The 27,808-nt window shown below is 39.0% G+C and overlaps 1 protein-coding gene across 10 annotated transcripts in view; it reads right to left on the bottom strand.

Moving 5' to 3' along the window:
* The window catches only part of LOC125890345 (citron Rho-interacting kinase), a 59,172-nt gene extending 36,876 nt beyond the window's left edge, over positions 1-22,296 (bottom strand). For 9 of the 10 annotated variants that reach the window (XM_049578925.1, XM_049578926.1, XM_049578931.1 and 6 more), the window contains exons 1-10: positions 21,936-22,296; positions 17,471-17,571; positions 13,779-13,922; positions 13,329-13,448; positions 5,355-5,525; positions 5,147-5,200; positions 4,929-4,982; positions 3,934-4,074; positions 2,057-2,182; positions 184-279 (exon numbers count right to left, since the gene is read on the bottom strand). In XM_049578925.1, coding sequence (XP_049434882.1) covers positions 184-279; positions 2,057-2,182; positions 3,934-4,074; positions 4,929-4,982; positions 5,147-5,200; positions 5,355-5,525; positions 13,329-13,448; positions 13,779-13,922; positions 17,471-17,479 — 915 coding nt within the window. In that variant the 5' untranslated portion in view covers positions 17,480-17,571; positions 21,936-22,296. Of the gene's footprint in view, positions 1-183; positions 280-2,056; positions 2,183-3,933; positions 4,075-4,928; positions 4,983-5,146; positions 5,201-5,354; positions 5,526-13,328; positions 13,449-13,778; positions 13,923-17,453; positions 17,572-21,935 lie in introns of all 10 variants that reach the window. The other variant, XM_049578927.1, reaches the window with a different exon arrangement.
* Between the last annotated feature and the right edge of the window lie 5,512 nt (positions 22,297-27,808).

Genomic DNA, 27,808 nt, shown 5'->3' with positions numbered 1-27,808 from the left:
ATGACATACTGTAGATCTCCCGAGCATAGAGCACACCCACAACTCAACCAGCTACAGCATGACCTCCAAACATAGCACAGAGCACTTCCTGTAAGTACAGTTCAAAAAGATATACCTGCCGTCTGTTTTATGTAGCACCAAAGAGTCTGTATATGTGTGTGTTTATGTGTCCATAAATTTCACCTTTATCTTATCTTCATAGAGCTTCTCCTTCTGTTTCAGATGAGTCTCTAGTCGCTGGACTGTGGCTTGGGTCTCTCGCAGATTCTCCTCCAGGCCCTAGTCAAACATACAAATATGTTATGCACAAAAAGGCTAAAAGAAGACAAAACTTCACAGCTTCGTTTTTTAATAAGTAAGTCATCACAAAAAAAGAGTTCACACTTGTGATATGATATCTGTGATATGTAAGGGGTGGTCAAAAAGACTCCTTAATCACAAACACCTAATGGCAATCAGTGAGGGTTCCTGGTGGTAATGTGCCTCATGGTGTTTTGGAAAAACACAAATTATAATGAGCTTTTTTTATCTACATTGTTTGCAGGGGGATTTTGATTGCAGTAGAGCCGGAAAGAGATTCAATTTCCATACCAACACACAGGCATTTTTGATGCCAGATACAATATGTTTGACCAGGCAGTGTTGACAAGGAAGTGTATAACCAGTGACACATTTTCATAAAACACATTCATGACTCTTAAGTGTACAATACTAAGACCAGTCCCTTGTCTTTGTTACTATGGATGAAGGAAGTAAGCAGGTTTAAGTATGCATGAGACACAATGTAATCCACATCAATGAGGTCAACTTGACCCCTGCTGCGTTCTCTTTCCGACCTTTTTCACTTGTTACAGCAGGGAAAGCACAGGTGGAACTAATACACAATACTCAAGCCCTAGAACGGGTACACCTAAATGGAACACAGCAATTATTGTTTCCTATGAACAACTACTTTCTCCCCTGTACACCCACACAGTTGTTTTCCATTTATTCTGGCTAATAAGACCTCTGATCAGGTTGAAGCTAGGCGTAGGTATATGGGAGATTAAGGTATGTGACCAAAGTCTATGGATCAATATGAATAGTAATTTATATAATCATGAGGGCTCTGCTGAACGTTTTTTTTTTTTTTTTTTTAATATTTGAAGCTTCAGTTAAGAATGAAATTTTGAATGTCATATTTCATGATATCATCACTCTAAAAAAAAGGAAAAATGAAAAAAAAAAATAAATCCTTGAACAATGTGAAAGCAGTGATTCATCGCATTCAATGAGTTGGTCTTTTATAATTAAATACATTTTTTTAAATGTAGGATTGCTCCTAGACCACCCTGTGAATACAGCTCCCTTTGTGTGCAGCAAGCAGAAGAGTAAAGAATTTTTTGGCTGCAGTGAAGGTGTTGTTTTTGAAATGCTAAACACCAACAAATGTGTACTAAAGCAGAATATTTTGTTAGAAAAAAAAACATTTTTGTGAATTTTGAGAATGATTACATCTATATATTTTTTTGGGATATTTTGACTTTTGGACTTAACAATGCCCTAAAGTTAGAGTCAGAAACAATCATGGACAGTCACCACTGGAATCTAATTCCACAAATAATATAATACTAATGATATTAATGTAGCCTAATCTTTGTCGGCAACTATGCAGAAATATCAAGTCTAAACAGAATGAAAAGACATGCAAAAACAAAAGCTGCACCATATGCTGATTTAGAAAACCTGATTTAGAATTTGAATTTCAACATTATGAGTGAAGCTTTGAAGCTTCAAACCAGTCAGTACAACCCTCATAACATCCCATCCTGACAGATACACAGTGATTAGGTAGCACTTCTGTGGGTGATTTCTATCTATCTATCTATCTATCTATCTATCTATCTATACTTGGTTTATATTCATTCATCCGTGAAGACAGTAGATTATAAAGGTGAGGTTTTTCAGAAATATTATGTAAAATAGCACTTCCTCTGCAGTGATGACAATGAGCTATGTTTATCTCACACCTCCTCTGATTATTTTAGCTCCACACAAGTGGTGAAAGGTGGGTTACCAGAATCTTATCTGCCATCTGCTGTATCTGCTGGGCCTTGCCCTGGATCTCATCCTTCAATTTTGTCTCCCGGCGCTCGACAATCTCCAGCCTCTTCACCTGGTTCTCCAGGGTCTTCCTACCATCCTGCAAAGAACAGACACAAGTAATGCACAAACACACACACACACATACGCACACACACAAACACACAAGCGTTAACCACCTAATAAAATATTTCCTTTAGTTTTAGAAATGCAACCTCGGGTCAAAAGTTCCATGGAGTAAAATGAAATAGTGTTTCTTGCTAGACATCATAGTGCATTTTCGTAGAAATGCTAATTAGGCTTAAGATTTCCACTTCAGTGAAGAATTGATGAAACACTGTAGCAGCCGCATCCATTTGGCTTGTTAGTGATGCACCTCTCCATTGTTTATATCTCATTATTCCAACTTCTTCACAATGGTTCCAAAGAGCCCATTTGCATTCATGTGTGGTGGTGCGAGAGGTCTTTGGAGCTGTTTAAATTTGACCACGAGTATTTTCTTCCCTCTGACTCTCCTGTCCACATTAACCTATGCTAATTACCAAATTTACATGTCTAGTGCTTGATGTAAAGTGCTATTTAAAAAGAACTCAAAACAAGCTTTGAATAAACTAAAGTGTGCTGTATATGTAACTATAGACGTTGCATATGCATATCTTTATAGCAGTTTTATTAGAGCTGATTCATTGTGTGACTGGGTCACCATACAATTCTGCAATTCACTTATACAAATAAATAGTTCTGACAGATTCTTATGAAACAATGTTGAAGATGATGAAAGGGTTGCCTGCTGATGTGTGCACTCTTTCACTCTGTGGTGAGCAGAGAAAGATTTGAGATATTGGCGTTTGTTGTTTGTTCCTTTATAATCCCTACTAACTGAAACCTACACACTTTGGACTTAGCACAAGCAAAAGCGTCCTATCAACATCCCGTATTTAGATTCTTGAAACTTCATATTAAGATTTTATTCAGAGGAAACCTGATTTAAAGAATAACAATGAGATATATGCTCACATTTACAATGCTTGGAAGTATTTTTCCGATGTAAGAAGCGATACAACAACAAAAAACAACAACACTGAGGATAAATATGAGTGCTAAATTACTAAGGCAATGGATCAAAAAAAAAGAACCATCACTAAAAGGCCTTTTCACAGCCACAGATTTTTTTTTTCTTTGTTAAATTTAGATGTTAAGACATTCACAATTAACTCAGTGAATCAGGCCTGCGAGAAAACTGCACAGACACAGTTTGTCCACATTGTAGCAGGAGCACGGAGCCACAGGAATTACTGAGCCACTCAAGAATCATATAGTAAAAAGCATGCAGACTGATTAGCTTCATAAGACCAGCAACAATAGCTGCCTCTCTGTTCAAGACCACACATTGTCCCTACACAATATATACAACAGGACTTTCAGTGATATTTGTATTAAAAAAAGAGCCTTTGGTTTAGTTTTACTCTGTGTGTACGGGACGGGGGGGTAGTCTCACAAACCAAAAAATACAAATATCACATGACCACAAGTGGATCAATTTTTAAATTGTGATCCACTGTGTCAAACATCCAGGCTATCTAAAATGTTTTTAAGCCATCACAGCACAAGTGTTTCTCAGAAAGTGCAAAAACAACATGTTTACAAGACAACATATGGGCTCTTTGTGCTTAGCAGACACCCAAGCCAGATTTATTTATGCAACACTTTTAACAAAGAGGTCCGTGATGTTGCAAAGCAGCGAATGACATGATACACAGAATAATGAGAAGAAACAGGCAGGGGGCCAGAACACATATAGGCTATATGTGTATGTGTACTGTGTGCGTGATAATGAAGGCGTGGGTGTACCTCAGTCTCACGGAGGCGTCTACGCAGGCTGTCACTGGAGTCTTCCTTGTTCTGTAGCCTCTCCAGATCTCGCTCCATGCGCTCTTTGGCCAATCTCATAGTCTGAAGGAGGTCTGTAGCCTCAGCAGTGGCCTTTGAAGACTAGGTGTTAAAAGAAAAATATCATTAAAAGAGTATTTGTTGTTGTTTACATAAACTTAAATGGAACAGAAAATCTATATTCATCTTGTTTAATTTACAAAATCTTATGTTCAATCTGATAAACATGCCACTGATTAATAACTACATCAAATAAAAGAACGGAGTCAAAATAAAAAAATATATGAACTTGTATCAGCATAATAACTGAGTGACAAATCAAATATATTAAATGAACCAGTTTTACATTCAACTGCATCACATGCTGAATACTCCAAGCAACACTGCTGACACAAGGTTAAAAAGCACTTTTTGTTGATGTTAGTGTCTAGGGAATAACTGACATCCTTTAGCTAAATTCAGTGGCTGCTTCTAAACAAACTGCTGCTCATTGCTAGTAAGAAATCCTTAAACAAACTACGCTAGGTTATTTTCAGGTCCTACCCTACTGATTATTTCATAAACTGTTCTGCACTGAGTCACAAGTGAACCTGCTTCAAATGTGAGCTCAGTCAGCCTTGAATACCAGCTCCACAACCTCATGTGCTCTTGGTAGAAAGAATGATACTTTTAAATATTCATTTCTAGGAAAAGACAATTAGGATGAAATTATCTTTGCTAATGAGGCAAAACTGTTTGATTGCTGATAATTTAGCAGTAACTCTAGTTTTAAAAAGACAGCTTAATAGTTCTTGGCCATAGACCAAATCTGACAGAGAGAGAAAGAATGAGGTCAGGAGGGGTAAAGAGGAGTTTATACACTCATCTGAAAGGGTAAAATGCTGTTACATCTCTTGCATTTGGGAGCACAAGCTCATATAAATTATTCATTTATCATCCCAGCAAAAATATTCCACCTTGGCAAGCTTCTCTTGAAGATCCTGGATCTTGGTCTGCTGCTCAGCACTGGTCTAAAAAAGAAATATACAGTCATTACAATATGTAAAGGTTGATATTTAAGCTTCTCATCTTTTGTTAAAGTTACCTGAACTTGTCAGTGTACTTATCCAGACATATTTAGCCATCCTCACCAAACACAGAATCTAGTAACAATTAAATAAACTTTATTTTCTACCTTCTCCAACTTGCATATCTGCTCCTCTGCATCTGCCTTGCTCTGCTCTTTGGCCTGTGAAGATATGGGAAACTCTTTGATCCTTTCCAGTAATGATCGTGGCAAGATGACAGTCAAGTAGAAACTTTATAATGACTACAAGTTAAATTGATTTACACTATGAAAAACCACAGTAACTTTCAGGCTCATTAAGAGCTACAGTATAGACCTTCTGAATCCTATGTTGGTAGTCAGCAGCCTTCCTCTTTAGTTCCTCACTGGTCTGCCGAGACTCTTTCAGCTCAGACTCATACAGGTCGCTACGGCGACGGGCAGCAGACAGGTCCTCCTCCAGTTGTCTTATGGAAACTCTCATTTCCTCCAGCTGGGCATGATATTCCTGCACAAAAAAACACAGAATCCCCCAGATAGAAGATGTAAGAGAGGAGCAGAGGAGCAAAAGTCCTACATGCGCAAAAGGAGAAAAAACACTTAGAGTTCCAATATGTTATTTTCATGGCCTAGGAAAGATCATATAATATTTATGCATATGAGTTACTCTCTCAAAGCCGAAACCCACAGAAGTAAGTCTCAAACTTGTCATGTCATAGGGTCTAAACTGTGGAGCTGCTCCATAGACAATGAATGAGAGCCTGACTTTGTAGACCCACAAAATGTTTGTTTCATTTTTTATACCCAAATGAGCTCCATTATCTATTGTAGTGTTGTCATTTGTGAAACATAAAGTATACCCATACACCCAGAACATTCCCCTGGATGCTCTCAGTGTCATCTATGACATCTTCCACCATTCACTGTGGATAGAGCAGCTCCAGACTTTATAAATGATGCAATGGCTTCTAACAAGAACATTTTCTTCAAACAGGTTGCAGGGGTGCAGTCCAAATGTATTAGTAAACATGAACAACTCTCTCCTCAATCCAAAATCTAGAGTGCTAAAACTCAAATTTGTGATATCATCGAGTAAATAATCTGGAGCTGCTCCACAGACAATGATTCACCCACAGAATGTTTGTTTTTTTTCATACCCAAATGAGCTTTATTGTGTTGTAATATTCTCAGGTGTGAAACAGCAAATGTACCCATATACTCAGAACACCTGCGTGCTCTCACTGCCATCGTCAACATCTTTCCCAATTCATTGTCTATGGAGCAAGACCAGACTTAATGACATCACTAATCTGAGTTTTAGCACTCTAGATTTTGATTTTGGGAGAGAGTTGTTTGTGTTGACTAATATTTTTGGACTGCCAAAAAATACCTGGAATAGGACACAGTCTTTTTGAGTTCTGGCTACTTGTAAGCACAATTGTAGACCACTTGTTATTCAGTTAACATGAAAATATTTGTTTTGCAGCCATTGAAAATGCCCTTCTACAACTGCAGAATATTTGTGAAAAGTGAATACGACATGTCTCAAGTGGAAACGAGCTCTCCATTAGCCCCTGAACCCGTTTGAAGAAAATGTTCTTGTTAGAAGCCATTGCATCATTTATAAGAACAAACTCATTCATAAGAACTGCCGGTACAGAAGCACATTCAAACCTAACAGGAAGAAAATGGTTCAATGGGGGTAATTAAAAGGCTGACATAAAAACCATTATTTGTCAGATATGTTGGTAGTCATGGGAGTGCAGAGACACTTCAGTAAGGGTAGCAAGTATAACCACGCTTGTGATATGAAAAGGCAATGAACAGAGAAAAGAATGTGAAGACGAAAATGTGATCAGCCAGAGTCACTTACTGCACATGTCTGTTTAAAAGTAATTAGTCACAGCCAAACAGATCTAATTTCAACCTCCACATCAGTGTGCAGGGCACATCAGCCTGTCTGTCAGGCTAATAAAAAGTAGCATCCTTCAGCATCCGGGGAGACCGATGCTCAGCCGACGCAGATTAGAACAAGTGAAGCAGACAACATCAGACATGGTGAAAAATAGTGCTAACAGTTTGGCTGAAGTGGAGCGGCAGGTTACATTGATGACCATTAATACTTTAGTGAAGAGACTATCTGCCAAACCAGTTAGCCCATGTTGGCCTTCCATGTATAAGAACCGACCTGTGTGTGTTTTAGGTAAGAAAAAACAGCAGTGAGGTGGCTGCCTGTGCACAATATAAAAGTACCTGTGTGCCTACCCCTCACTGATCATTTTGGCTTGACTAGAGAATAGGTTAGCAGCTTCCATCAATGAGAACTGAATGGATCTCCTGGGTGCCACTTTTCATCTGGTCATAACTTCCCAAGTCAATAAAAGCTAGAAATGTTTTTCAAATTTCAGTAAATCCTTTGCAAAACAATGACTCAGTATAAGGAAATTAAAGACAGGGGGATTCAACTTTCAATATGATGTTTAACAACTAAGGGCTTGTGGAGCGTTGAATCACAGTTTTCTTTTATTAAAGTGAACCTATTGTACGATACACATCCTGTCCTTATGTTAGAATTTAGCCATTTTGTATCATTGACTGGTATTTAAAACACCAGAAACCAGAAAAGACATTCGAAACTCTATAAAAATGAATATATTTTAGCGTATAATAGGCAATCACTTTAAACTCTACCACTTTATATTGTAGATTTACAGATTTAGTACCTCCTAGAGACTGAAAAAGACCTTCAAATCAGTAATCACCTGTCTATTCGTTATCTTGGGGCTGCTTACAATTTTTATTGACAATATCATCAGCCCTAAAAACACAGAACGCTCATGACAACAAATCATAAACATGATTAACTCCCAGTGAGGGTGTTTGGCTGGGCAGGTTTAAAGCTGGTAAACTGACACACTGCACTGCTAAGGTTATTCCATGAAGATATAACTTCTTTTACTCTTTCCCTCCAGCTAAATATAATTGCTCTTAAATAAAACATTTGCTGTCTAGTAATTTTCCCCTCTATAAACTGTAAAATCCATGTTGCCAAATAGATGAAGCAAAAGACATGGTAAGCTAGAGGTAGCAAATATGAGACCAACGACATTCACATATTATGAGATGCACTATGCTCCCTTGTCCCTGACTGCAACATAGGAGACACTGCATATGAGATTATCACTACTTATGCACATGGAAATTAAATTTGAACCATACCAGAGAGCTTTTATTTTTTAGTCCATTTACTGAAGATTCTGAGCACTTAAATTTCTGCTGGCTTTTTTTAAACCCTGCTGTTGTTTTTCTGACTCATGCCAACCTTACACCAAACAACTTTCAAGCAATATCATTATTGCAGAAAAATTTCCAATATTGGATTTAAAACAAGAGTTTTACCTCAGTTGGTGTCAGCTGTCTTAAATCAGTCTTTTTCTTGTCGTGACATTCTGACAAAATTACACATGTTTAATATGTTTTAGTCTTGGCTCATTTAAGTTCAATAACACGAACATTGTAAACAACCAATAGGTGTGCTCTCTCCAGCACCAAACAGGAAGCAGAAAACTGGATAGACAAAATCCCAAATATAAAGTTTGTGTGCAAATAGCATTTATCTTTACAGTTTAAACTGATGCAAAATTGGCATGAAAAGTGTCAACATATGGCGTCTTTTATCTTGTGTTTCTAGAGTTATTTGTTTTTGCAGACACGTAAAAAATCTTTAATTTGTCAAAATTTCTAAAGGGAGTTTGGTGTAATATTTTCTACCAGGAGCAGGATAGGAAATAATCTCAAAAGGAATCTAGTCGTATTCTTGCAAACAGAGGCCCTGCAAGAACCCCAATCTCATAGTGTGTAACTAAAGAAGTCTTTTCAAAGTCTTCTACTGTTTGGCAGGCATTAGTATGTACGGCAATTTTAGACCACACTTATACTTATAATACTGAGACTACACAGACTACAAAAGTATGCAACAATCTAGTGTATACTTATGACTCTTTTACAGGGCTCTTGTTTAAAAACGAGTCAGGCAGAAAAATGAAAACTCACTTTTTCTCTGAAATCAAGGACATATTGATTCAAACATTACTGTGACTTTGATGTTGGGAATCTGCTGTTATTATTGTAAACTGTAGACATGTCAAAAGAAGCTTCACCGGCATACCAACACTAACTAAGGTAATGCTCCAGGAATAGTACCAATGCCATAATAAAGGGAAAAAACACGCAGGATTGAAAGCAGATATGGCTGTAAATAATACATGATCAGTTTTGCAAATGATTTAGAGGAACAAACATATTTGGTTTTGGTCAGAAACACTGATTGCAAATATTAAAAGATCCCTTCACACCTACATAGTGATGGAGTCATGGAGTCCACCATTTCACACTGCCATGTTTCCAGAGTAGCCCAGAGCGGATGAACCAAACATTGGCTCTAGATAGGGCCTTTTTGCACGAGGGCCATCATAGGTTCTTGTACACGCTCAAAAGGAGAGAGGTGAGCAGAGAGGTATTCACTTAATTGCAGTGAGCAACCTCTAGATGCTACTAAATCCTACACAATGGTCCTTTAAGTCTGCTTTTGTTAATGAATTGAACTTTTCATTTTATTTTAAAAGCCCATTTTTGTCTTTATTTGACAGGACAGCTGAAGACAGACCTGAAAGCAAAGGGCTCCTGAAATTGAACCCAGACCACTGTCTTTAGTGCATTAGGGGAATGTTCTAGGCGAGCTACTCAGTTCCCCCTCTTACTAACAGAATTTATAAAAATGCAGACCTGTCCTCTCACTTAGATCCAGTGTGCTTGATTATGCATGCATACATAAACAATACTCGTATACAATGATGCCCCATCAAGTGTCATACCCTGTAGCCTTTTTTTGTGTTCACACTGAAGCAGTGTCGTTTTCCATAGTTTTTGGTGAAACTGTTTCTTTGCATGCGTTCAGGTCGTAATGGTTTTGGCACAGAATGCTTTTTTTTGAAAATGAATCTATCCCCAATCTCTACTGTTTGTTGATCCAACACTGCAAGGTTTCTGCATGAAAATGATAAACACTGCAGTCATATGACAGAGCGTGGGAGACAGATGCTTTTCAAGATGAAATGCTGGATTTAGCTGGTGTTAATACCCTGCTGTGAGGCACCAATGGGAACACAGAGCCAGATAATATGCCTGAGCAGCAAACTAACTATGAAGATACAGACTATAATCATTTTGATCTACTCATAATTTATCCATAGAAGGGTTGCTTTGCTTGTTATTTTTAACTCCCACTACTTATACACATCCAGTTACAATGTGCTCGGATAAACCACAGTCTCACAGCTATTGAACAACACAAACCTTTACCCACACCTCCTGATAATCCTGGTGGGGGAGTCTTATCAATATTCCGCTGATATAATTTAGCTTTAACTTGTGCCTGAAGACAGACTCGTGGCAAACAAATCTTGACCTTTATTTGGAGAACAACTGGACAGGTAACATAGACTGGTTGGGAAAACCAAAAGCCACTTTGGTAACCCAATCTGACAATCATGGCCACTTAATGCAGCAATTGGCCAGGTGTGAGTAGGTGACAAAGTAGACAGGATTTGACCTTCTCTGTCAAGCTTCCTTTTTAAATTTTTCTGCACTTTTCATGTGCACAACCTCAAGCCTTGATGAGAGATTGTCTAAAAGTGCTCCCCTAACCATTTGTACCATTCACTTTATCAACACAGGAAAGACATGCAGCCACAGGAGAGAAAGATCAGGGAGGCAGTTTTTATCCCACCTCCAACTGTAGCCATTTGGAACAGGTATGAACACATCTGACTTCAAACCATCGTTTCTTTCAAGTATACTGAACCCTTAAAGCTATAGTTGGTAACTTCTATTAAAAAAAAACGTATTTGCTAAAACTGTCACTTCTTTCACAAAGCACAAAGTTAGACAAATAATCTGTCATTTCCTCTGCCTACTCTATAACATTGTCGTGTTTCTAATGGCCTTGCTGCATGTGAATGAAAACAACCATTCAGAGTCGAGGAGTCTTGAAAGCAGCTGTCAGTCATGTCAATCACTGCCTGTGAACTGCGCTGATCAAATTTGAATTAAGATTCTATACCTGCATTGCCTATTTCTCACCTCAAATATTTTCGAAAACATATTTTAGTGTACTGTTTAGCTGTAAATAGAGAAATGAGAGATAGTGGGATATAGTGACAGTTTCAGCAAATGTGACATAAAGTTCTTTTCATAAAAGTTACCAATGTAGCTTTAAAGGACAGGTTTTCAATTTTTCAAGTCTTACAACAATATTCAGGTGCCCATATGAACATAGAAATGTGTCTAATGTGCCTCCACTGTAAGTGATAAGAGACAGAATTCACAGTTCTTGTTTTGTGTGAAATTGTATTCAATAAAAGTGAATTCAAAAGTTTATATGAAGTTAATATGAAGCTTCACCAGTCTAGCATTCACAATCTTTCGCTAACCTTAACCAAAGTGCTTTTTTGTTGCCTAAACATAACGACAGACAGAATTTGGATGTGAACCCAGAATTATAGTGTCACAGTCCTGAACTTTGTATGTCCACCATATCCACCTCCCTGCTAGACCAGTGCTGTACAGAAATGTAATGTTTAGGAGACATTGTCTCTGAACATAATCCAAGCAGAGCTGCTGTTGTCACCACAATGTAATTATGAATGCAATTTAGTAATATCCAATCATTTTCTAGGAGACACAGTTGCAGAGATGCCTGGACAACTTCAACTGGTTTCTCTTGCCGAGGAGCAGCAGATCAATTCCAAGGTCCTTTTTAATTTCATGAACCCTTGTTATGTAATACTGTGTTGTATAAATGCATTTTTGAACTGCAACCAAATTAGGATTAATTGATGCTGGTAATTTGTGTGTTCTACCAAGCAAAGGTATGTGTATGCACAGAACATGGTATTTATGGCAGATTTTCAAGAGGAGTTTGTTAAGATAAGAGATAATAAAAGGAAGCTCTATTTAGGACAGAATGCGTCCGTCTAACACACATCACTCATTTTTGGGTGGCATATCAAGTGATGTTCTGTTTCTCAAACAGTATGAGCTAAGGCCCGAGCACCTCATCACGACAGCCTGCCCACTGCATCAGTGCTCTCTTCACTCGTAGGTATATGGCTCTCATCACCATAGCAACCGTTGCACAATGTATTCTGTGCTTGGTAACCAGCACTAGTGTAGGCTGAGAAAAACAGGTTGCTTTTCTATTACCTTTTTTTAAAAAAAAAAAAAAAAATGGTGCATAATGCCAGGGAAATGATTTTTCATGCTCTCTATCTGTTGTTCTAAACTGTCAATCTTGTAACAGCTTCATTCTCACAGTTGGCAACACTTGGTCATGTGGTGCTGACACACATGCTGAAATATATGCACACACACACAGACACTCATACATGCCACACGCTCATCACATTTGATTTCAGTAATCAAGGGCTGTATGTACAGTAAAGCTCCCGTCTCTGTTTCCATTAATAGTGTTCCTGATTCCAGAGATTCACAAGCAGATACTTGATACAGACTTGACATTTTATACAGAGGATGACCTAATGTATAACTAACTTAGTCTGAAAAATGTGGTGCATTGCTTTTTCTTGCAAATATTATATATTAAGTTATTTCTTTCCCTTAAAATCCTAAAATATTGAAAATCTTCTACACTGTAGATGACCTGTATCATTATGTCATAAAAAGGTTCAAGTATTAAAAAAGTGACAATAATAACACACCTATTTACATTAATAGGGTACTGCAATATAAGGCATTTCTGAACATGCTGTCAGTTTTTAATATTATATTGACAGCACTCCCATGGAGAGTGTTGAGGATCCAACATCATCTAATTTCTGTAATTAACACTCACACCCTACACACTCAGCCTTGTTGTGTTGACCTGCTCCATGTGACTGGCTGCTATTATCAAATACTCCTAAACTGCTTCTTTTCTAAAACATCCTTCTGATATTTCTGCTCTAAACATCACATACAGCACAGTACACCCATCAATGCAAATATCCATCTAAGTGAATAAATACTGAGTCAAAACAAGAAAAATTCTGCTACCAAAGAGAGGTCATTTCATTTTCTTCCTGTCCAAAACAAAGTGTCTCTCCTAGAAGTGTCTCACAGCCAGTCTTAACTATGATGTTATATCAGTGGTCTGCCTTACTGTGCCTTGATTCAGTTATGACCCCACAACATTTGAAGTAAAAAGCATGTATTTAAACCCATTAGCCTGTTGAAACCCAAAATGACGTCCTACCTGCTCTTTGATCTCTTGAAGCTTGTTGCTCTGCTCCCTGATGTCATGGAGGAGCTGCAGAGCTTTGTCATCCTCCTGTGACACCTCCATACGGGCCTGTTCCAGACTGCGCTTTAGACTCTGAAACCAGGACAAACATATATGTTCAGTCAGTTGCTGGATACACCCAGCTAAAACTAAATACAATCCAACACAACAGCTCTGCAGTGGTTATAATCTGACATTTTTGTTGGAAATCTTTTAAACTGATGTTGATTCTACTTTATGTTCATTTTTGAGGCTGTGCTGTTTAATTGGATTGTTTTATGCTGACAGGTGTTTCTGATATTTTGTTGACCAAAATTATAGCATAAATAAAGATCAATAAATCTCCTGCAGTTTTAACAAAACCCATTAGCAGACGATTTCTAATAAATATGTGTTCTTTGCAGTAGCTACATGGCTACTCACACTACATTCTGTGATGTAGGTTGCCAGGTCCTGTTCCAGGATGGTCCGCTGAGTCTCTGAAGCCTTCAACTCTATATCCTTCTGCTGCAGCACTGACTCAAGGTCAGACATCTTCCTCTGGACGAGTGAGATCTCCTGCTCAACCTGGAAACAAGAACATAGCATGGACCTAACTTTTATCTAACAATTAAGTATAATTTAATGAGTCTCTGGACCCATGGATGCGAGTACATATATCTATAGTTTTATATATATATATGTATTTATATTTATTTTTTGGTGTCGTCCTTAACACAGTGTAGCTGAGTTAAGGACGTCTTTTCTTTTTGTCTAAAATACTAACAAAAATATTAGCAACAATGCACTAGTGTTTGTGTGGCTGTGTCTGCAAGTGCACCCATATCATTGGTGAGACATGTCAATGGTAGCGATTAATGATACAATTAGATGTGCCGTTACAGCATTACAGGGCCTGAGGAGCACTGGAAACCAGGAAAACAGCAGGGCTGGCACCACAGCCACAGATACACAGTCACAGCACTTAGTGTACGGCAGCACTAACACACAGTCAGCATGCAGACACACGCTTTCAACAACACAGTGGTACAGCATGAGGCTGGAGTCAGTAAAAGCAATGGGTCAACATTGTGCTGGAATCCAGCCTTACTGCAAACAATCACAAGATAATTTCAAAATGATTTTCCATTTATAACACAACTAAAGATATACTTTGCAGGATTTTTCTAAAAAGCAACGCATAGACTCATACAGAAATAATCTCGTTTAACCTTCACTTATGACTCACTAGAAATGCACGGTGGTGTATTTTTCTGCTGAGACTTTTCTTCTAATTTTCTATGTCCAAGATGTTTATGGGCGTGTATCATCACAGCAATCAGGTATGGTCACTTATTATAAAAAGGCAGCAATCAGATACCAGACTGTAAGCAGCAGGCATCAAAGAGACACAGCGCCATAAAAACACAAATACAGTGAGGGTAAATGCCAGACGAGAGTGAATCTGCTTTTACTTTCAGTTTCACTTCACAGAATTGTCAGCTACAAACAGTAACTGACAATCCTGCATAGTATACCTTTAAGAGACAGATGTTGCTGATAAAAACATAGGTTAATGATGGGTTGTATGTGGGGAAGATAACGGTTAATCAGCGATTGATTAATCAGTCATTAAGAATTTGAATGAACATGTGAAACTTAGTTGATGAAATCAAGATCTGATTCTGAAATATAAACAGTGTGGTCTCCTGTTACATTGTAACCATTCTCGGAACCCATCGGCTGTATTCGGCGTCTGACTTCCGGCAGACGGCGATACAGCCTCTGGGGGCAGACCACAGACATATGGGCAGACCCCCACTTTTTGGGCATTCCGGTTTGATTTGGGCGGAGGAGGCGAATTTCCGTTTCCGACTTCCGTTTATATATAAGTAAATATGCTGAACCATTGCAATGGATTCAGAGTTTGCAGTGACGCCAATTATGTTCCGCCTCGTTAGTTCACCGCACGGACCGTTTAACCTGGCAACAACTGCAGCCGGCTCAAACGTGATTGGCCAATATCACGCGGACTACAAACAGCCTACAACCGGAAACCAGGGCTCTTCCGCTCTTCTTCCGGAGGCAAGATCTCCAGGGTTTGCCTACAGACTCTACATTCACTGAATGTAGAGTCTGTATATAGAGCCTACATTGTAACTAGCATGTCTCAGTGACAATGACTATTTTATAACAAGGCAGCCAACTTGGGGTCCATCACGGCTATTCTATGTATTTCATATATCTAGGGCTCTACATTGTTATATGTTTTATAGACGATGCCGTGCTGTCAGAGAATTAGAGTTCTCAATCTCATCCTGAGCCTGATGGGTCCTGAAAAGCCCAATGGGTCATACCAGGCTCAGGCTAAATATGTGCGCTGATAGACCGGGTCAGGTAGGGCTCGAGCTGCAGATTTTTTTTTTTTTAATAAATAAATAAAAAATATAAAAAGTGAGCACTATGTGGCTTGCCTGGGTTGGGCTCGGGCTCACTATTTCATGTGATGATCTTGGTTGGGCTGTGTTCAGGCTTCAGCTCATGTAACAGAGTTAATATACAGTATGCATGATCCCACTTGCCATGGCTCACACTGCTTTATTTTACTTTCTCTGAAACTGATTTATTTTATGGTCAGTGAACACAACACCCCTGCAGACTAGGGTCGTGTACCCTGGAAGACAGCAACACTTTGGCTGCACTGTCTCCCTGGTAGGTGCACATGTTATCAGCTCCGTAATTATTTTCTATTAATTATCTTAACTTTATATCTAAGGGGTTGTGTATGTTATCTTTTGTAAGACTGGAGCTCCCGATCGGTTGAGCACGTCCTTCCATAAAAGTTGACAGTGTTTTTAATTATTTGTGTGTAACGTGGTTAGCATAACTCGGGGTTTAGCTAACTTGCACTCCTTTTTTATTTGATATTCCCAGTGTGAGAGCACGTGTATGAATGAGGCCAAGACTGACTGAAAATATTTCCTCTGCCAGGTACGCTTTTTGTGTATTTTATGTTTATTGTAAAAACTAAGAACACTTTGGCTGCGCTGTCTCCCTGTGTGAGAGCACGTGTATGAATGAGGCCAAGACTGACTGTGAAAATATTTCCTCTGCCAGATGCAGAAATAAACGGCGGGTGCCAACAGTGCTTCATGACTGATTTTTCTCGTGATTATACACAACGCAAGAGAGAGTACACAACCGCTACACTCACATGGGTCCGATTGGTTCGGTTTTATCTGTAATTTTTTCGGCCCGTTGAGTACTCTATGGAAAATATGCAATATGATGCTGTGAGCTTTGATTGAAGGAAAAAAATTTTTTAATGAGTATTAATTGATTAATTGATTGTTAATATTACCAATAAATGATAAAGGAAACTGCTTGCAATTTGCAACCCTAGTTATATGACAGGCTTGAAGTAAGGAACTACATCTCCACTATTTAGTGTATTCTCTAACCCAGCAGATGCTCATAGATTTTTGCAATTTTTTTGGGTGACATTATGATATTGGGCACTTCACACTTCACATCAAGAGGTTAAGTCTCGAATCATACCGACTTCATTACCCTGAAGTCTTACAACACTTCACGTCAGGACAGTTTGCGCTTGTTGTATCTAAATTTATGCTTTCTGGTGGGATGGAGGTGGTGAAGTGGTTCAGCTATTGTTGTCAAGTCCATATTTAACATCACTGCAAGCTGCTGGGTGGAATATGCTGAACCACATTCTGAATCCTATGTTTGGTATTTTGTTACAATAACAAGGCAAAATAAATAAACTCAGTATCCCACTAACCAGCCAGTGCAGCAAATCCACAAAAGATTATCTTTACCACAGAGGACTGACACATCTTTCTGGAAAATCAAATCAAAATATAGTTGATGGAGGTCACTAAACAAAACAGACATTAAGATAACATTGAAAAGATTAATAAGCCTGTACAACTATAACAGATTTCATGCCACAAAGAAGGCTTCATTTCTTGCAAAGAGTCAGAGAGTGACGTGGAATACTAAAATACATGAACACACACACACACTCCAGCTCAGCTACAGCGCGGAGACAAACTGACAAACAGATGGCTGATTTAGCTCATTCTGGAAACAAACTCTTACCATGTGAAGAGTAATACCTGTGACATGTGTCCGGCAATTCAGGCTGTTTTGTGTTTTTAATGATGCTTTTCCAAAGGAGGCAGTCTTATCTAGAAACTTGTGGGATGTAGTCACTAATCTGTAGGAGGGGAGAGCGTGAAGAGAGGATGGGGAGATAGAGAGCAGGAAGAGACACATGATGGCAAACAGTCTTTATGCACAACCTCTCATGAAAACTGAAGGGCTGATTCACTGATCTTATGTAAAACACTTAACCTTTTATAATCATACTGTAAAGATCAGACAGAATTCTGTCTGTCGATTGGAATAATTTACCTTCTATATGTGTACTGACGCTAGTTAAAGTCACAGCATGCTTTAGAATCTCTGTATTGAAATGTTAACCCATTAAACAAGTAAACAAGGGATACCAAGACCCCAGATCACAGTTGTGTGTATTGCAATCAAAACTAGATACATCCATGTTCATTTCTAATAGCTAATCAAGCAAACGCACCCTTATTAAATACATTTAAAGACCAAATTGTAATATCGATTCTAATACCAAGAAGAGCAATTAGCAATCAAGCACTGAAGACTCCATGTACACAGTAATATGACTACACAGATGAATAGCAGATAAAGTATGTTGTTCACAGGAGATCCATACTGCGCTGACCAAATATGCGCTCATATCCTAGCTTAACAGAGACTATAAATAGCCTGCCTGTATTCACACAACAGCCTCTTTTACCACCGCTGGATATATTTGGCAGCTTTTGTGATCAAGAGGCAGGCAGAAGAATGAGCGACACAGGGAGAATGTCTATTAAAAGCAAAGGCTCACCTCCCACTCCTCCCTACAGTAACATGCTCAACTCAAGCTCAGCTAACATTAGGATTCAACTGGATTGCTATATGGTTTTACTGCTGCATGACTGCAAATTGCCATATCTGTTTCCCTTTTTTGTCTATTGTGTTTACTGTCTGTGACTGGCAGGACATAACCATCGCTGCCCAGGAGATCACATGTTAGCAGCTGTGTCAAAAAAAAAAACAAAACAAAAAAAGCTGAGCAGACATTGCACGTGAACAACGGATATTATGAGTCCCCAGAGATGACTCTGGTGCTCGCTAATATTTGCCCAGAAATGTCACTGATGTAATCATTATGCTTCAAGGGTCATTTAAGGGCTGAGTTGCTCAGTAACACAGCAGGCCACACAGAATGGGCCTAGGCTGCATCACAATACTGCCTGGTATTCCAGTTTCAGCAGCATGACATGATGCATGAGCAGGTGGCTTGTCATGACTGATGATGGCATGAGCAAAGTGTTAGCTGAGGTAAGCTTTCTCAGGCAACCTGCTGATCTTCAGCTTGTGTGCACATTACCTCAGTGGCTGTCAGGTTTAGATGACATGTCAAAATGTCCTGTTTGTATTTGTTGCTCTCAAACCAGGTAGCAAGGTAGTTAGAGAAGCCATTTCAATCCTGCAGGTGTGATCCCCAAAGATTTTCACTCATGAGAGCGTTTTGTCACATGGTGGCTTTCAGAGCTCACACCCACTAATGAATCTCATACATCTGTATCTTCTCCTGAGACACCAACATCACTGCATGATTTGTGTTGTTAGTGTATACTTCTCAACAATGTGGAGAACTTCCACAACAGCCAGCCAGTGGTAGAGCTGGTGGTTACATGGTGCCATCCTAGCATGAGGCACCAGATGGGACTCAGATCTGGCTGTCTTCCTCCCAGACTCAAGTGCTAGCTGACTGCCCATAATGAGCTGAGCTAACAGACTGTGCAGCTGGGCCCCTCCTCTGCAATAATTAGCTCCCTGAAAGCAATTACTAATAACTATACTTTAAAAAGCTCATTACAACTACAGGAAAGACAGTCTGACCACTGAGCTGGCCTATCTGTGTTTGCAGAACATTCCCTTATTCTTATCACTGAAAAAAAACGTATACATGTTCCAGAAACTCCAGAAAGCAGTCCTACATTTGGTAGGCAAGCAATACAATGACAGTGCCTGCAATCAGAAATATTACACAAATGCTGTTTGCTTATAAGAGCTCATCAACAACAGAACGTTCAGAGGAACAGTGGCTTCCAACTCAATCCAGAAGCCCTTTTTTTCGTGGGTTGAATAATGTGTGCTGGTCTGTGAGTCAGAGTTGTTGAAGAGGAGGAGAGTGGAGAGAGGTTGCATCCCAGTCATGGTGTTGCTCTACATTCAGTCTGCAGGGTGACCAGGGGGCCAGTGCTACTGTATGGGCTGTAGGCAGCGGTGAATCACAGACCTGCTGCAACACTGTAGTGGCATAGATTCTTCTCCAAAAACAAGCTCATGATCCTTCTCCCATCTACTCCCCTGTAGTTTGATCTTTCAGCCCATCTCCTCCACATATATTAAGACATTTGGTGCCTATTGTCATGACAACAATAAATTAGTAACACCTCAGTCATGGAAGACAGACAGAGCGCTTCAGGTTTCTGCCATTGCAGCATTTCTCTGATTCAAACATGGTTTTCCAGCTCCTTGGTTTCCTGCTAAACACCACAGGCTTTGAAGATTAGGGAGGTTAACCTGCACCAATCTGAAAATGCAGCCTCATCCATGGAATCTGAGCTTGATATTACAGTGCTGTGTTTTTGGAGGCGCATTATAGGCCTAGTGCAATTGCAGATGTAAGCACAGTTCATGCATGTGAATATCTCAATGCATTTGAATACTTTTGAATAGGCTTTTTTAAAAATATTTTTAGAGTGGTTAGAAGAACAAATTGTGCACAGTTTAAACATAGGTGTAGCAACGACGAAGATGCTGCAAGTGGTACATGAGTTTCCTATCCATGTGGTCTGATGGTTGATGCACCAACACACTCAAAGGAATACAAAAACATTGGTCAGAAATAACTACATTTTATTATATGAGCTATTCAAGGAAACATCTACTCTAAAATGTGTTGCAATAGAAGGAGTGTTAACCTAGTCAACTAAAGGCTCATTTGGCCTTTAATCAGTAATTAGTTGGTATTATTCCTCAGCTCTCTAATGACAGCTGTTGCATGGCGATTGTCACTGTGGCCACCAAAGCTACAGACCTGAGTGCTCTGGCACCGATGCATGCTGTAGTGGTCGAGGTGACAGAGTATCACAATCTATAAAAGTATGCTGGGCACTTGGGAAAGCACTTCAAAAATCCAGTCCATCATTATATCACAAATCCAAATGACAAAGAGGATCAGTGTGGGCTTCTGAAGGAGGCTTTTGGGAAAATGACACTTGAGGATATGGAGCAGTAGAGCTCTCTCTCTCTCGGTCTCTATCTCTCTCATCAAAATTCACATTAGTGATGACAGATCTGTTCAGTAGAGAGTTTGTTTCTTTTTGACTAGGCACAGGTGCCTCTCATTTCTCTCTTCCATCTACCACCAATTTGGTCTGCCTCCACAATCAGGTAAACACACTTTAAAATAAACACCAACAGATGTGACTGCACACTCCTCCCGGCAAACTTTTAACCATTTATATAATGAATATAGTCTACACATTCTGAGTAACTTCTAAACCATGCTCTGCGTTAAGCATGAATCACATAACCTGCTTGTTGTACATAATACTGCTGTATATACTACTCTCATCTATCGGTCCATCTGTCTATCGTTTTCTTTGTCTCTCCCACAATCTCTTCATTAATATTCAGTTTTGTTCTGCATGAAAAGTCCTGTCAGTGCTGTAATTTGTGATCCAGCTGAATAGGCGCCAGCAAGAAGCAGCAAGCTTCCTTCACCTCTCCTCCACCCTTGGCAAAACCTGCTGTTACCATAGAGATACTTTCCTCCAACCACAGTCTTTATCTTGTCATACTTTTTCAAACTGACTTTGTATTGTTGACTGAATCTCAACGCCAGCTACTACATCACCTTTTCATCTGGGGACTTAAAGTGAGTTGAGATTATGAGGAAAATCCCTGCATGATGAACATTCAGATAAACTTTGTCTCAAACTTCCTCAGTCTTGGTATAGATTATTCAGATTTCTGACAAAAGCATGCATGATCTCATTTTGACCATATACAAACAGTGCAGAGTTTAAACGCCACCCCAGGGAGTGATAGCCATCTGTATGAGTGTATGCTACAGTAAGCACAGCGATGAAGAGAGATGGCCAAACAAAAGACACAGCAATTCAGTGTCGTGACCAAGAATAGCGCTCATTCCTGATAGACAAGATACAGCTGCTGCATAAGCTCACTGCTACCACTGCTATCTCACTGCTGCATAAATCCTCAGCTGTAATGTCAGTCAATCAATCACTCACTCAGGTAATAGGTCCAACATGCTGACAAGGAGAAAATAACAATGCACTGTAGCAGTTCAGAGCTGTAAAACAAACACACTGCTTTTATTCTTTCCCCGACCAAGTCCTCACCCTCATTCCCTTCCCTGTCTTTGATGGCAGCAGTATTGTAAGAAAATAGTAGAGCACTTACTCAGAGACTGCTACAGCTGACAGCTTTTCTACGAAGCTCCTTAGACGCGGCACCTCCTCGTCCAGTAAGCCCGTTCATGTGGGTTCTCCCTTGGAAGCCACCAGCCAGAATGAGAGCTTCGCTGGTTCATCAAATTCGGGGATGTCATCCTCACTGGGGAGAGAGTGGAGCTGAGGGGAGAGAGAGATGTGCTGTGGCAGGGCAGAAAGCTGTGAGGCAGCGAGAGCGACTGGAGATTACTGCTTACGGAGAGATAGAGTGAAGGGTAGAGGGAGGGAGCGGAGAACTACAGAGAAATGGCATTGTGAAGTAATGCAGCAGACCGGTGATCACATACTGTAGAGAGTGAGAGGAAGCTCCCACCCTCTCTCTCTCTCTCTTCTCTGTCACCCGCTCACCCTTAACACCCCCCACCCCTTTCTTCCTCCCCCTGTACTGCAGCAGCCGTCACTAATCACACTAATGTATGCTGCTTGACACACTGTGTTAACAGTCAGCTCCCAATAGTTGCAAACTTACAGTAGGTTCATGTCAGTTACTAACGACTCTTTAAATTGTGCAGCTTATTAGTGACTAAGCACAATGACCCCTACTAAGCCTCCCCTAAATGAGCAGAAGCAATGCAATCTAATAACTGGCAGAACAAAAATGGTACAGTAGAATTCTGCTTTCATCTACAAGTAAACAACAACAAGAGCAAGTAAAAAGAGGGTCCTGCTTAAAGAAACATGCCAGTGTAACTTCAACGCAGAATTTTTCTTGAATAGCATAATCCTCTGAATAAAACTGTGCCCAAGAAGATAACAGTTATGAATTTTTGAGTCTGTCACACTTTAAAATGTTCACTTATATTTTTAATTCAATTTTATTTTATAGTTAGAAATGTGTTATTTTTGCTGTTAGATAAAGCTCAAGACTTAACAGCAGTGTACGGATGCCTTCTATCATACATCATAATCCTGTACAGCCAAAATGTCAATTACAACCCTTCACCCTTGACTCTACAATTGCCTGCAATAGGAGCACTAAACATTGCTAAACCAACAATGTAACAAAACATATTGAAATAATATTGCACCAGGGTTAACAGTAGCACAGTACATGTCATGTCACAACTAACAAGGTCCCCTGTATCTGACACACTAGGTTCACCTCAATTTCTGTTTTTTATGCTAATGTAAGCCAAATGACACGTCACTGTGATACTGACTTGCAAACTACACTCACACAAACACATACACACACGCAAACAGAGTGACAGATTACACATACAGTAACAGATGGCAGAACCTAACCTAGCAAGCAGTACTACATCAGCGCAGCAGAAGGGACAAAATACTCAGAAGGTGAGAGCATAGTACAGTACAATCAATGAGTGTTAGAGTAATTAGTGGCCGACGACAACAAGAGCAGTACTTATTTTCTGACTAGTTCTTATTTAGACTTTTATGACTGTTAAGGAGGGTGTGTGAACACGGTTGTCTTAGTTGTGCTTGTACAACATGAGTGTTTTTGTACCAAAGGCCAGGCCAGAGTAGCCCCATACGCTGGCCTGGAGTCAGATCACACCTCCACTATTTCCCTTCCACCTCTACACATCCTCCTCACTGTCAGGATTTGACTGACTTTGTCTCTTTGCTCCATGAATCCTGTGCATTATGCCTTTCTTGTAGCTCAGTTGTTTTAGATGTCTCTGATTCAGACAAGCAGATCTGTTACTGTAATCTGAAGAGAAATCTGTGTCTGGACAAACACAGATACAGGAAGAGCCCTCAATAAAAGACTTCCCCACACAGGCCCAGGATGAGGTCATCACCTGCCACAGAAACAGTGTTTCTGCCAGTGATACCTTATGCAACATAGTATCTGTCCAGAGAGAAGCAGTTTTCTAATCAACCCTTAAGTATCTTGAGAAAAAAGTGTAATTATTCATAAAATAAAACCTGCTTTTGGCTTATGCTATTACATAACACAGCATGTTGCTAGAGGTTATGCAACTTTTTTCAGCTTGACATTTTATTAAACCTTCACAGCAACTGTTTAATTTGTTTTGCATCTATAGTAAATGCAAAGGTAAAACTAGGCCTGCTGTTACAGGTTACCACTACTAAGATAAAAAAAAAACTAGCTTCTTAAAGTCTGCATGTATTTTCCTATAGCTCACAGTGAAAGGTCTCATGTGAAAGCAATAAAATTAAAAACAGTTTACACTAAATGTCATATCTAAGTGTTTGAAATCAGTATGAAAAGTGTTGCATTTTCATCGTGATTTGGAGTACTGGGTTGAAGCAGAGGCATCATAATGATGTTACCTAGCAACAAGGTGGTGTATGTGTCTAGGGCCAATCCCAGTTTAATTCCGAAGTAAAGATGGAAAATTACAATCCTTTTCACTGGATGTTCCCAAAAGGATTTCACTGTAATGTAATGTACTAGAATTAATTACATCTAAATCACTTCAGATTCTGTTGACAATCCCAATCTTTCTGCAGTATGGCAGCAAAGTTATGATAATCTCACAAACATTTTTGTTTTTTGCTGCAAAATAATGGTTAATATAGAAAAAAATATACCAAACAGTATAGCAATGTTAGAAAGTATCATTAGGGGGAAACCATGATCAGACAGAGCAGCACCTCTTCAGTAGCTGCTACAAGCTAGAAGACATATCAGCGTAAAAACACTGCCATCCACCGGCACTACATATAAATAGCTAGCATTTCTAAATTCTGTGAGTTCTGTCATGTTGGTATGAGGTTAGGGCTATCACAGAGAAATACTGCAATCTAGAGGTTTGAAGGGGCCTGATTTTGTTACATAACAGACAGTCAAACCTTGCATTAGTTGAAAAAAGGCAGAGTCAGGCTATGACTAAGGGTTGATGTTACATAAGCACAGAACACTAAGTACTCGGAAGACGCTGCTCTAGATACTTCCTGTAAACTGCCACTATTAAAGGAGCTTCATTGAGGGAATTTAAGCCAGCTTACTCATTTGGTCACAATACAGTTTGGAAAGGGGATGGGAGTCACTCACAAATTCACAAACAAAGCTTTGATGGTGTTCAAAGTGCATCAGAGACAGAAGTCTGTTTATGTTCTCTGAGGAAAATGTCTGTAATTGGTTGTAAATACAGAAGCTTAATACACTGAGTTACAACTGTATGACTGCAGATATTTAAAAAGAAAACACTTTTATTTACAAATCCTTACCATAATCTCCATTTATCAAAACAAATCTTATACCCTAAGTAACTGGCAATTATTCATGAAGTCACTGAGCAACAGTTTTATAGCAATTATCATTATAACTCAGCAACCCCCCAAAACTTTCAGATCAGTAATGAGTTATGCAGTTCTTTAAAGCTGTGTATTAAACATAGGCTGGTGATTGTTTATCCATCATTTGGGGAATGTAAATGTAATATCTTTTTTTTTCCACAGAGGGAGCCATAGCCTGCATTAAAGTGCAATGAACGCCAGTTGGTAATGTTCTCCATCCAAAGAGGCAAAGCAACGTGGTAAACTGATGTCCATTTATGAATACTCTAGACACAAGCCTAATGTATCTTTACACAATAACAACATTGTATTTTATCTAAATGTTATTATTTTAAAGCTCTCTCATGAGTTTTTTTATTCCATTTAACTGTGGTCCAACCTTGTTTGTTTCAGCTGTATTATAACAGTAATTGTTTCCATAAATATTGTTTGTAATAGAAATGCTAAAAATAACTGATCAAACTGTAAAACACTGTATAATTCTTTTTATATTGCAAAGGTTGTTGTTTTTCCTTGTATTTGCAATCAACTCAACAGCAGCAGCATTACACTAATAGGGATAATGTGGGCGGCTAAATTCATTCAGCTTAGCGGTTTATCAAAGCAGTGAGGTTTTGATGTGCTCTGAGGAAATCACCCATTATCTAGTGTGTGGCCCCCTCAGCCCCTGAAGCCAGGCGACAGTGGACCAGCAGGCTGTGACCCACTTCTTTTGTGCCGTCACTTTATCAGCTCAAGAGGCTTTGTTTGTAATCATTCATGATCGATGTCCCGCCCCCAACATCCTAACCTCCTCTCTACCCCTTCATCCCCCACTCACACACGGATAAACACATTGCTGTATCTTTGAGGGCTTTTACTCAGTATGTTAATTCTTTAACCTTTAACCTCAACTCATACTAATTTAAACCTAATCCTAACTGTAACCATAAAACTTAATTTATGCCCTGACCCTAAATTAGCCCCTTGATGTAGTTAGCAAGCAGTTTGGGATATTTCCCCTCACTTTTCTCCCTCTGTGGAAAACTATGAAACCTACACACACGTCAATAAGCAAGATTCTGACACCCAGTACATTTGATACATAACTTCCACCGTACTGTCTTGATCCTGGAATAAGTGAGGTCTAGCTTGCCGATGGACAATTTTGATCAGAGTTCCAATTTTAATAGCTTAGCTTCTTGGAACGAGATTCTACTACCTATAGCTCTGGAAATTAATAACACTTTTCTAAATTAGCCTGGAGCTGCAGAACTTCAGCCTGATGGCCTGTGAAGATGAGGCATAACTAACTGTTGCACATACTTGCATAAATATACCCAAAACAAGGCACACTAATACCCAAAATAGAGAATACAGAGTATGGGATATACCAAGTAAAAGTATTAATACCAGGATGTAAATATCCCAGTGAAGCCCTTGTGATTGTAAAGGAAATGTATCATATGGAAAGGCTAACGTTTTCTATAAGACTTTGGATTAATTTAATTTGTAGGTATTTTTCCAAATGATTATTACGTACAGTATCAATAGTACATACAGAAAGAAAGGAAATACTTGTTATTAGGACTTTTCCCTAACACAACTTTATGAGATTTATTTGCTCAGCAGGGTTAAAATGGGGTGTGTATGTGTAATGGCTAGTTAAATGTCATAAGACAAGTCATTTTGATTTCCTTTGAGGACTTGATAGACTAAGATTGATAGGGACTTGAGGTGATCCTTACTTGATACCCTGCTGGTGTCTTTTAATGCCTCTCTTTCTTCTTAGGACTACTGGGAAAGTAACCACTAACACGAAGCTTAGCTAACTACTGATAACATATGAACTGTATTGTATTACTCCTGAAGACCTATGTCTTGAGTTCTCCTGTGCATTTGTATTCCACTAAAACAAAAGCTACAGTAGTAAAGGCACATAAGTAGTCTATTATCAGCTAATTGTACTAAAGTATCATACTAAATGTAGGCCACTCCTTATTCAGAATGTCTCCTCTCCGAGTATTATACTGTATTGTTATGTTATTACTGGATTATTATCTCTGACTTATTACTCTGTAAACAGCATTTCAGTGTTAAGGCTGGTGAAAGTACATGCTATCAGGTGTATTAAATACAATTTCATCACTAACCTCATATCTCATACAATCCTAATCTGTGAGTCATAAAAAATGAAAGATAAATACAAATTGTAGCCTAACTTGAAATTGTACTTGCAGTACAGTAGTGTATTTCAGTAGATCAGTTACTTTCCACGCTGAGGTTGTGTTCTGTATTAACAACACAAATATAAAATGAAATTAATCAACGAACTATTAACAACATGAAACACATATTATGCTTCAGGTAGTATAGACACAGTAACATTAGCTAGTTGTTTTGTACTATGTTAGGGCTAACGTTAGCTAACTGATAGCCTCACCTCACATACCACTTGGTCACAAGGCAAGTCGGAAAAAAGACAAATGGTCGAAGCCAGGTTGCAGCGACTCAGCTTTTCAGACTAGACAGAATATAATATTTAATTAATACTATATGAGTTTGGGTAATTTTTTGACTACTAATAGTAACTAATTTGTCTTAGTAGCTAAC

The sequence above is a fragment of the Epinephelus fuscoguttatus genome, linkage group LG6 (assembly GCF_011397635.1).
Source record: "Epinephelus fuscoguttatus linkage group LG6, E.fuscoguttatus.final_Chr_v1".
Classification (NCBI taxonomy): Eukaryota; Metazoa; Chordata; class Actinopteri; order Perciformes; family Serranidae; genus Epinephelus; species Epinephelus fuscoguttatus.
Note: the sequence above shows the minus strand (reverse complement) of the source record. Positions and strands in the feature narration are given on the sequence as shown.